General features: G+C 46.7%; 1 protein-coding gene and 1 non-coding gene across 2 annotated transcripts; both read right to left on the bottom strand.

Moving 5' to 3' along the window:
• Positions 1–6,414: 6,414 nt before the first annotated feature.
• On the bottom strand, positions 6,415–7,363 carry LOC112903494 (dirigent protein 21-like). The gene has a single exon (XM_025972762.1). It carries the CDS (start codon positions 7,238–7,240, stop codon positions 6,713–6,715), a length of 528 nt encoding a protein of 175 aa, XP_025828547.1. The 5' UTR covers positions 7,241–7,363; the 3' UTR covers positions 6,415–6,712.
• A 3,923-nt stretch (positions 7,364–11,286) lies between these two features.
• LOC112872485 lies at positions 11,287–11,423 on the bottom strand. The gene has a single exon (XR_003224680.1). It is a non-coding gene; the product is annotated as a small nucleolar RNA Z247 (small nucleolar RNA).
• Positions 11,424–11,824: the final 401 nt, after the last annotated feature.

The following is an 11,824-nucleotide window of genomic DNA, read 5'->3' on the forward strand; positions in this document are numbered from 1 at the left end:
AGTCTGTACCTAGTGCAAGTGCAACCACACCACGACCGCCGACGGAGATCCATCGATCGACGACCTGGATACCAACGCGCAAATGAACTAGCTCCCTCATTGCCGGCACTGTAGCATATAATGCGCGTATGTCTATGAGCATGGATCGGAAATTGAGACGCACGCCGCGACAATGATCTCGCTTACCCGTCGGTCAGACCAGCAGACCGCTCGGCGGTCGCCGTTTGCACTGTTCCAAGGTACAGTACCCTTGGTGCAGTGGATCGGTGGGGCCAACACGCAATCAAAAGTCTCAAGCACGAGTCTTCGCCCCAGATAGGCTTAGAGTTTTTTTTAAAAAAAAGATAAAAAAATAAAATTAGGAAAAGGGGTGCCGGTGGGGAAAATTTTGAAAAATAGGTACCTCCCGCCCGCTGATTGGGCAGGAGGCGTGGGGCCGGGGACCTCCCGCCCATCCAAAGGGGCATCCCGCCCTTTGGTCGGGCGGGATGTCCCCCCCCCGGCTATATAAACCCGAACCAGCCCTAAAAATTTCATTCTATTCAGCAAAAATCAGAAAAAAAGAAAGAAAGGAGAGGAAGAGAAGAGGAAGCGACGAAGCCCTGTTCACACGTCGATTTGGAGGTATATTCTCATTCTAGCTGTACAATTACTTGAAAATAACTATAATCTAGGAAATATTTTTTAGAATAGTTATGTTTTGAATAGTTTTTAGTATTTTCATTTGTTTTTAGTATAATTGATATTCTGAATAGTTTAGAATTTGTAAAATATAATATGAGAATCGCTGAAACTAAGGGTCGTCGTTGTGTATTAATATGTAGTATAACTAGTTAATTGAACTGTGCGGTATTTTTAGATATGTCTTCCGAGAAGGGTATTTTCAGTATATATTACGGAGAAGGAAATGTGATTTATGGGCCAAATGGGGTAGATTTAAGTGAATTCAACTGTACGGTCAGAGGAATTACCAGACCGCACGAGAGGACAAATCGGTGCAAACTTTTTCAGGCAATTCAAGAACAAGCACCTTATGGATATGTTCAAGAGGCTATGCAAGGAAACGAATCAGCAAAAATTTAACAAGCAGTGGCAGAAACAACTTCGCCGAGGTTTACAATTGGGTGCTGCGAGGTGTTCGTGGGCTTCCACTGGTTGCAATTGTGGAATTCATCGTCCGGGGGTGTACCGATTACTTTAGGGACCGGTTCACTAAAAATCAGGTATTCATGCGAGATCCTGACAGAAATTTTGGATTTATGGTAACACAATATATGACTAAGAAGGCAGAAAGCGTCCGGTTACACCACGTACGGCAATGTGGAACACAGGAGCTCAAGTTTGAGGTATCTCCTAAAGACAGGGCGCGACATGGCATGAGACGTCAAACTGCTGTAAAGGAGTGCATTATCAAGTTTGATGGAACTTGTTGTTGCTCATGCATGAGGCCCAAGTTGCTGCACTTACCTTGTTCTCATGTAATGGCTGCTTGTGCGGATATTCGACATCCTGTCGATATATATGTTTCCCATTACTTCAGAAAGGAGACAATTGCCAACACCTGGCAGTATGAGATCTATAGGTTCTGTTTGGTTGGATCGTTCACTGAGACAGTGAATCCTGTTATATATATTCCAGACCCAAGATCATCACGGGTTCAGAGAGGGTGCCGTCAGACACGGCGTATTCGTAATGATATGGATGAGTCAGAGCTCCGTCCGATGATACAGCGCTGCAGTGCATGTAATCAGATTGGACACACGTATAAACGTTGTCCAAACAATGATGCTAGCTCCAGTTCTGCTGAAGCTGGCCCTACAGATCATGCTACAGATGGAAGACCTCCGGTTGCATCAAGGAGTGGGAGACGTCGCCGATCGAGTGCTAGTACGTCATTAGGCATCATTTAGTTGCAATTTTATTTGAACGTTGTTTGCTCATGTGTAATATTTGCCGCGTTGAGATTGTATCACACCTGGATGTGTATTTGTAATATTTGCCGCATTGATTGAAGACAGAATATTTGGATTCTACGTTGCAAAACGTTATCGTTTAACTATCTTCGTACGAGTTTTAGATACCGTAATCTTCTTCGTAAAATTGAATTAAAATTTTATATGCATACATAAGAGTATTGCGAATAAATCTTGTATTTGAAAAAAATTTGAATTTCAAATAGTTTGTGAAACATAAATTCTAAGAAAATATAACAAAAATCATTACCAGGGTAGCATCCTGCCCACTGGCCGGGCGGGAGGCCTCTGAAAATTTTTTTCGAACCTCCCGCCCATCCATCCCCTTTCCGTCCGCTGTAGGCGCCCATTTCTCAAAAATTTCCCAACTGTCACCCCTTTTACGAATTTTAATTTTTTTAATCCTTTTTTAAAAAAAACTCGATAGGCTTAGGCGTTCGGCCCACCACTGAATGAAAATGAGATGGGCCTCTGGCTCCGAAATTGGCGGCCCGTAACGCGGGCCTGCCAACAGAACGACGGCAACCACGTTTGTTTTGTTTGTCCCGTCGTGGTGGACTGTCGTCGGTCCGGGCGATTGACAAGTCTCCGTGTTTTGGCCCAGGTGGTTGGGCCTCCGCACATTATAAGCCTAAGAGAGCTAAGAAAAGTATCCGACTTTGTTTTGCTCCCGTTATTTCATGTAGTTCAGAATACTATAAATGTACTCCATTTTGCAAACTCAATGGAGCACAGACCTCCTTCCCTCTTTTATTTTTTTTTAGATAACCATATTCCTTCCCTCTTTGCTGACGCAGTGAAATTTTCTTTTTCTGTCTATGGCTAACTCGAGTGATTCGAGAGATTCCATCACTCAGGTGATCTGGTCCTTCGTTTCACTCAACATTAGTAAAACAAAAATTCGAGTGAAACAAAAGACTTTATCACCCAAAATATGGAACCATCGGATCAGAAATCAATGACAAAAAATAAAAACAAAACTAAAGCATAATTATAATACTAAATAAATAATAGAAATAAAATTATAAAAATTTCTGAAAACAGGGAACTATTTGAAATAGCACAGATGCAAAAGGGAACATAAAAACATATTAAAGATGGCAAAATTTTAGATTTTACAATATTCTCAGAATATTTCTATGGATTACAAGTTTCCAGTAGGGGGAACCCTGTGTAATCCCACATATGCAAAGGCAAAATGTCAGATTTTACAAAATTCTCAAAATATTTCTATGGATTACAAATTTTCAGAATTTAGGTGGCACCATGTGTAATCCCACAGATGCAAAAGGCATAATTACATATCAAAAAGCAAAACTATGAACACTTTGAGCAATACTGTGCTAATCCAGCTAATTACACCCACTACAAGTGTAACTTACAGTACTATAAACACTGTAGTTTTTTATGAAAAGCACTGTCAATATAATTAAAAGAGATTGTAGTGTTGACCCAAAGACTAAACTCGCCGATTAGAATAGCACAAGCAATTTGAATCTGTACCAAAACAAGTCAACCAGTATAATTGCACCTATCTTAATATTGAAATGACAGTGTAATAAACATTGTAATTTTTTATGAAAAGCACTGTCAATATAAAATCCTTGGACCTCTTCCTCACCATCTTCAACAGTCTATGGTACATTGAACCAACCTAAATGAATCAAAATCTATAAAGTTAACCAGTAAACATACAACAAAGTTAAGAGAGGATACACATAAATATTCAGAGAACCTGAACCAGAAACATCTAAATGTAGATAATACTAATTTAATAATAGAACATGAATTCAGATACCTAAACATCCAAATTAATCAGCCAGGAAAACATTAGAAAACATAAGAATTTCTATCACAATACAATACAGGAATCATCCAATGCAAAAACTAGGAATATATGAAAACATGCATAGAACTTAAAATGATTTATTTGTTATAACTCTACTTACCTGACACTTCTTCATGATTTACACCAGAACACAAACTGGAACTTATAACTGTAGTTCCAACAAATGGTACAAGAGCTAAAACAATACTAATGGAATGCGTGTAGAGAACAAACTTATATCGAAAGCATAAGACTAAAGCACTAGATGAGTGTATGTCAGTTTTATATGAAAACAAACATAAGTAGCAAAATTAATATAAACAATTCAAGGAATACATATCACAAAAAATAGATAGAAAACAATTTTTAGGTAACGACAGGGAGGGCATAAAGGCCCCACGCCCCACCTGAACACTGAATTAAAATTGACCTATAGATCAAATGAGTACAAGGCAAATCATGAGGAATAGAACAAAGTTTGGGACTAGCTGGAGTGGGAGATGAAAGAAAATAGCTTATTACATTCAGGAGAGAATTTATTTCCAAAAAAAAAAAGGAGAGACTTACACCAATTATGAACTAGCAAGGGAAGGTCAACGGTCTGGGCGTGACATTCCCACAGCTCTACATGAGCAACTAGCAGCCACACTATGGAGCTGTAATCAAGCTAACGATGGTAAAAAAAAAGACCATTGTGTTGTGACACTTCCGGATGATCTAGAGCACCATGACTCCATGAGGATTGTACCGAAGCTGGGATGGCCAAGCAGCAAGCTCACGCCAGATGGCATTAGTAAGTTCACCAAGACACTCAGGCGGCACACAGTGTGAAAGAATTAGGCGGCAAATGCCAGGCAAAGCAGGGCAGGCACAGATTAGATAGAAAAACAGAACAGAAACCTTACGGCACAACCTAATCAGCCCTACAACGCAGACAAGTAGACATAAGATGGATTACTGATGAGGCAAAATAAATAATGAAATGACAGTACTACCTCGAATTCAACTGGTAACCTGAAATTCGAGATAGAAATAAACAAAACAAGCGATACAATCTTAGTTTGCAGTTTATCATCTCAGATGGTCATGAATCAAAGATTTAATTGACATATTGGTCAAATTAATCATAGGATAGGTACGCCGAATTTCCACCCAACCAAACATGGCCCAATCAAAGACATAATCAACACATGAACCTTGGTTGAAAACCGAGCATGGATTCAAGTCCGTTTGGATTCGACCAGAGTTGGCCCAACCAAATCCTAGGCTCAGCAAATTGTTGGCAACGAACTGAACTGCTAATGCAAACAAGCGAAATGGAAGCCCGCGTCCGTAGTTAACGCCGAAGTTCTAGCACGGCAAGCAGCTGAAGCAATTCAAGCATACACAAAGACATGACCGCACGATTAATATGGCCAACAACTGTATCAATCGAAGGGGAAAAATCAAGTTGCAGGAGATGGTAGCATATGAGGAAATAGATCAAGAAGCAAACACGCAGATCTCATCAACCAATAGGAGAAATGGAAGCAGGCCTAGAATCATCTCTTACCTGGACGAGCTTGGAGGGGGAAGAAAGGGAAATCGACTATCCTGGACGAGCCACCAAAGGGAAGATGAAATGGTGCACGGAGTCAACGAGATCGATCTAGGGTATCACCTAACCTGGTGCCTAACGGGGTAAATTCGATCTCATCGACCAACGGGGTAGCCGAGAAATCTAGAAATTACCTAACCTGGCGCCTAACGCCGATAAAATCCCCACAAATCAAATCACAAAGCCGCCGAGAAAACTAGAAATCGCCTCATCTGATGCCCAAACACCAAGAAAAATCCACCCAAATCAGTTCAAATAAATCTCTATGTCAAATCCTAGTATTATGTTTTAATACTAGGAGTTCAAACGGGGAAAACTAGAACTGACCACGAAATCTTAAAAATCTCACATCAAAAAATTAGGGCCAACTGGAGATAGCATATGATGGTAACGGATCGAACGAATTAATCAGAGGAAATCGCCTCACCTGGAGAACACCGACGGGGCAAAATGGTGACGAGGAGAAAAAGAGTCGAACTGAAACTATCGGACGGGAAGGGCCGGGGAAAGATAAAAAGGCGCGGTTCCCAAAATACAAACAAATTAGGCCTGAAAAGCGCATCCACATGTCAGAGAAACAACTGAATAGAAACTAAAGGAGCGGACGCGTGGATCGGAACGAGCGCAAGACAAATCCAACAGCCACGGATTCGAGCGACGGAGATGCACAAATCACACGAGCGAGCTGTAGCTTAAAAAAAACAGAAGACGAATCGCAAGGTAGTTTCTGAGATTTTTCAGAACCGCAGCTGCTTTGTCGACAAGCCAGGGAATCCATGGATTGGGCGGCCGGGCTCCTCCCTCTATACTTTTTACAGTTTTACATTTACTTTGGCACTGCGCTTGGATGAGATCTGGAAAGCGAGCGACGCCGGCGCGCCGACAGCACCACCAGCACCCACGAGCCACGACCGACCGGCTTGGGAGTCGCTGCTGCTCACCTACTTCTACCCCTGCTTTTCCGCGCAACTCACATGTTGCTGTTTTGGTTGGCCGGTTGCTGGTCGGGTCGACGCAAGCATCAACAGCCACATGCTTGCGTTGCTGACTTTTTACTGCCAATTCGTTTCGTCCGGAAATCCCAAGTTCCCAACCCAATTAAGCTCTGCTCTTCAGACATTTCGATCAAACTCTGCAAATTCTCTCGAAGGACTTCGAATTTCTCCAAATTCGAATCCCCGTTCAACTAACTGCTCTGGCAAGAGTCCATCCCAACTCTCTCACAGTACAGCAACACCGAACAACAACAAGGTACACAGACCGAAAAACCATTCCAGCACCAGCGGCCGGAGACGACGGCGGCGGCGGCGGCGGCTACGCCTTGACGTTGACGGTGTACTGCACGACGGTCTCCCCGGAGGTGGCGCCGGAGTCGATGGTGTGCGCCTGCACGTACCCGCGCGCCATCCGGAACTTGCCGGTGCCGCCCACGATGCTCATCTCGCGGACGTCGGCCAGCACCTCGTTCCGGCCCATCACCGTCAGGCTGCTGCCCTTGTGCTCCCCGGCGGTGAACACGAGGTTCATCAGCATCAGGAGCCCGAACGTCTTCTGGTCCGCGAACGTGTACGTGCCCTGCGCGCGCCCGACCTCCGTGCCCGCGGCGCGCGTGGGGCCCGTGGTCAGCGGGTCGTCGATGGCTACCACCGCGCCGAAGAAGGTGGAGGAGGAGTTGGACGACGCCGCCTGCGCGATGCGGATCGCCGTCGGGCTCGTCCCGCCCACGATGTCGTGGAAGTAGAACTTGAACGTCGTGAACCCGGCGGCGTCGTCCGCCGCGGAGGCCGCCGCCGCCAGCGCGCACAGGAGGAGGAGGAGGAGCTTGCTGCTGCGGCCGGCCATGGTGGTGTAGGCGTGGGTGCTCGTGCTGCTTCGGGAGGCGGCCGGGATGAGGCAGCTAGCTAGCTGCAGGATATGTAAGGGTTGGTGGTGGTGGGAGTGGTTGGTGAGGCAGCTAGTGTGGTCTAGCTGCAGTGGCCAATGGGCAGTGGCATCTGGCCGGTGCGCGGCAGGTCGCCAGCCTCCGCTGGAAAGGGGCCCCGGTTGGTGAGGTCGCCATCGATCGTCTTCTTCCTTTGCTCCCAACTTATTTGCCTTTTCTCGCGTGGTAATTGACAACTTTATGTGGATGGTTATTCAACTCCCATGTCGATCGTCCAAGCAACAAGGACGCGCGTGGCAGAGGTGGTTCACCGGGCGTGCCCCAATAACTTGCGTTCCGTGTACAGATTTGTTAAACTAAGGCTAATTACAATAGGCGTTTGATGGCCCCATGACAAAGCATTTTTTTGATGATGTGGCGCTGATTTAAGGAGGAAAAGGAATCAGTTTCATCCCCACGACACTCTGCTAACTCGTTTCCAAGACGTTGGAAATAGCGTGAAACGACCACTATGACCGTCGTTGTTTCATGGAGGATCCCGTGCGCCTCCCGCGCTCGCCTCCGGTTAGCTTTGGACACAGTGAAATAAAACACTCTATTAAAATATAGTATCCTATTCATCCCCCAAGCTGACGTGGCATTCTTGGAAACAGGGATACGAAACCCCCTTTGTAATTAGCCTAAGCATATCTATCTAATTAGAACTTATTATCTTTACTTTCCACCGATCACTCTCAATCATGCATGGCAACCACGCTAACTTTTTCTTTTTAGAATCATGGGAATTTCATTAATTTGAGATAGGAGTACAATCCTTAGCCGCTAATCCCGACAACCAGTTGTGAGGTGCCGGGAATAAAAAGATCACACACCAATTCCACATCAGCGATCGGTTGTCTGACCAGCGGCTTGGGAGAATGCAGCCCAGGGATCCAATTTTCCCACCAAATGCTGAACTCTCCCGGCCCGACCCTATTGATCAGACCCTTCGTCAGGACGCCGCGATCATAAAGAATCGATCTCCATGTCTCCGAACTCCGCCTTCTTTTGGTAGCTGAGAGGAAGTTGCCATTCGGATAATATTTTCCACCCAGCGCCTTTGCACACCGCGAGTCCAGCCTCAATAATAAACGCCAGCCTTAGCTTGATTAAACAGAGTGAAGTATCTAAAACTCATGCCCCCTTGGGCCTTTGAGCATGTCAGCTTCTCCCACCGTTGGCAGTGAATCTTATGACTGTCCAAAGAACTGCCCCACCAACAATTTGACACAGCCGAAGTAAGTTTGTAGCTCCGCGTGGCGGTGCTCGCGGCGACGAACTTCCCGCCGGAACACTGAACCAGGGAGCGCATCACACGTGCGTTCTAGGTCTATGGTCAGGTGTGCTGCAGCGACGACGACTGCCTGAAGGAGGTGGGGGACCGACATGAAGCTGGCATTGCAGACTACTCCGCAGTGCGCGTGCTGGTCCTCCTGGACAACGTGCGCATCGTCAAGCCATTCCTAGTGGTGCGGAACTTGGGCGGCGGCCTGGCGGGCATCGCTAGGGTGCGCGTCATGAAATTCTGGACGCACCCAGATGGCGCCCCACTCCCGACCGGGCACGACTTCTCCGACTGGGGCGACGACGACGACACTTCCTCCCCCGAGCGCGCGACCCCTGAGCGTTTCGACCCGATGGGCCGATCAGCTTCTGATCGCACACGGACTTTGGTTTCCCGCGCTCAGGTGCTCGTGGGACCCCTCCTCAGCGTTTCGGTACGTGTCGGGTGCTTGGTCAGCAGCTGTACCCGTCTGTCCCTCTCTGGACTTTTGTTGCCGGCGCTCTATCTGCGCTTGGCCGTGCTCTCTCCCTTGCTGGTGTTCCCCAGGTTGTGATACGGGACCTCCCGACGCCGACGCGGCCGGCAACGCCACCTCCGCCTCCTACTCCGATCATCTGTGAGCTTGAGGAAGAGGTCGAGGTGGTTCGTCGCTCCCCTCCTGCATCCCCTCCCTATGGGACCTATTGGCGGAGGGGAGCATGAGGTCAGCGTCCGGCGCCGCCGCGCACGTCGCAAGCGTGCGCATGACAGCACCACCAAGACTCGTCGACACAGCCTCCGCCTCGCCGCCAAGGAGGACCCTTTCTACGTCGACCCCACATCCAAGGCGACGCGCGTCAAGGCGGCCCAGCTCGACCTGGCACGAGCTTCTGCTCGTATGAAGGAGGCGCTCGCGAGCTCTGGCGTGCTTGAGCGCCCTGCCCCGTCCAAGATCACGTCAAGCAAGCTGCGCTGCCTGGGGCTCGTGTGGTGCCTGTGGCCTGATGCTTTGCTCGGCCTTGTGTCAGTTCTGTGTCTGTACTGGTAGAGGATGCTCTGGGGGTGCGAATTGGTGATAGGTGCACCTCCAACACTATTTAGTTCAAATATTTATACTACTTTTTTAAAATAGAATTTTAATTTAAAAAATTAGCACAAATATTTGAACTAAAGAAGGTTGGAGGTGTACCTAAAGGTCACCAATTTACATCCTAGGATGTTTATCCGCGCTGCTTGATTTTCATGCAAGCGCTGCTCCACTTCTGCTTTGGGAGTGTCTGTTTTTTTTTTCCAGTAAGGATGGAGGTGAGGCCAACATGCACATCCAAACACTCGGAGCATGGAGTAATTGGGTGACTTATGAAACAGTCGTTCTAGCGGACAGGTGTTATCTATAACATCAGTGGGAATACGATTAATAAGAAAGGCAGCTGTAAGAAACGCTTCACTCCAGAACTTTAGAGGCATGTGGGCGTGAGCTAGGAGGGCAAGACCAGTTTCTACAATATGGCGATGTTTTCGTTCAGCAGAACCGTTCTGCTGATGTGCATGTGGGCATGAGACACGGTGAGCAATGCTAAGAGATCGGAAAAAGGTGTTATGCATTTTCTAGTACTCGCCACCCCAATCAGATTGAACGCATTTAATCTTAGCATCTAAAAGGCGCTCAACATGAAGCTGAAATTCACAAAAAATGTGAGGGGCTTCAATGCGATCATGCATCAAGTATACCCAGCAAAACTTGCTAAAATCATCAATGAAACTGATATAATATTTAAAACCGCCCACAGATTGTGGTGCCGGACCCCAAACATCGGAGAAGATCATTTGTAGGGGTGATGAAGATTGATGTACTGAAGTAACATAGGATAGTTGATGACTTTTAGCTACTTGGCATGCACTACGGACAGGTAATGAGGACTCGCTAGTAAACGAAATATTATTCAGACGCAAAATCGATTGAACAGTTTGGAAAGAGGGATGTCCAAGTCGTGCATGCATTGAACACGGCTGGTAGACTTGCTGAGCAATGCTTGATTAAAAGTAGCAACATCGGAGGATTTGAGTGGGTAAAGGCCAGCCTCACATCGCCCGTCCAGAAGACTTGTTCCCGTCCGCCGATCCTTAATGGAAAAATGCCAAGGGTGATATTCAAAAAAAACGTCATTGTCACGAGCAAGTTTGTGAACAGAAAGTAGATTTTTGGAAATTTCAGGTACGTGCAAAATATTACGCAATGCAAGTGAACGAGAAGCAGTTCTAAGAGAAGCATGACCGGTATGCAAAATACGCAAACCTGTGCCGTTGCCCACGTGAACTTTATCACCACCATTGTACTGTTCACGAACATATAGTCGATCAAGGTCACTAGTAATATGATCAATAGCTCCTGTGTCAGAGTACCAGTTCAGATCAATCTTGTAAGAGGACGTAGCAACCATTGCCGAAGCAGAGGGGTCTTCATGATAAGCTTCATCCATCCGATGCCAACAGCGAATGGCAGTATGGCCTTCCTTGCCACAGATTTGGCAAGACGGGCGCTGCGAGGAGGTACGACGATCACCAGCAAATCTTGAAGATGCATCACCCCTTGAAGGAGTAAAACGTCCTCTGGCACGGCCACGGCCATGGAAATTGCGACTTGCAAAGTGTGCTGATGATGCTACATTCAGCTGTTGATCGGAGTGGAGCTTGAGTTGACGGGCTTCAAACGTCATCAGGTGGGCATGCACATCATCAAGGGTAAGAGCATCTTTCGTTGTCATAGAAGTGACAAACGAATCATAATTTGGACCGAGTCCAGCAAGGAGATATACGATCACCTCGTCATCAGAAAGAGGTGAATTGGCAGCAGCAAGTTCAGAAGCGTAGCCCTTGATGCGACGAAAAAAATCAGCAGCCGATAGATCGCCCTTTTTGGCGGTGGCAAGATAAGTACGGATCTGTACAACACGAGCCCGAGTTGCAAATCCAAACATACGTTGCAAGATGTTCCAGACTTCCCTGGACGTGCCAGCATCAAGTACATCCCGAAGAATTTCCTCAGACATGGAGGAAAGAAGTCCACTTAGCACTTGTTGATCTTGATGGAACCACTGATCATATTCTGGATTGGATACCAGATCAGCGCCAGCTTCAGTCGAGGAGGCAATCTGTTTAGGAGGGGGAGGGATCGTGCCATCAAGAAATCCCAGGAGCTTAGTGCTTCGAAGATAGGGCAGAAGCTGGGCACGCCAAACAA

The sequence above is a fragment of the Panicum hallii genome, chromosome 8 (genome assembly GCF_002211085.1).
Source record: "Panicum hallii strain FIL2 chromosome 8, PHallii_v3.1, whole genome shotgun sequence".
Taxonomy (NCBI): Eukaryota; Viridiplantae; Streptophyta; class Magnoliopsida; order Poales; family Poaceae; genus Panicum; species Panicum hallii.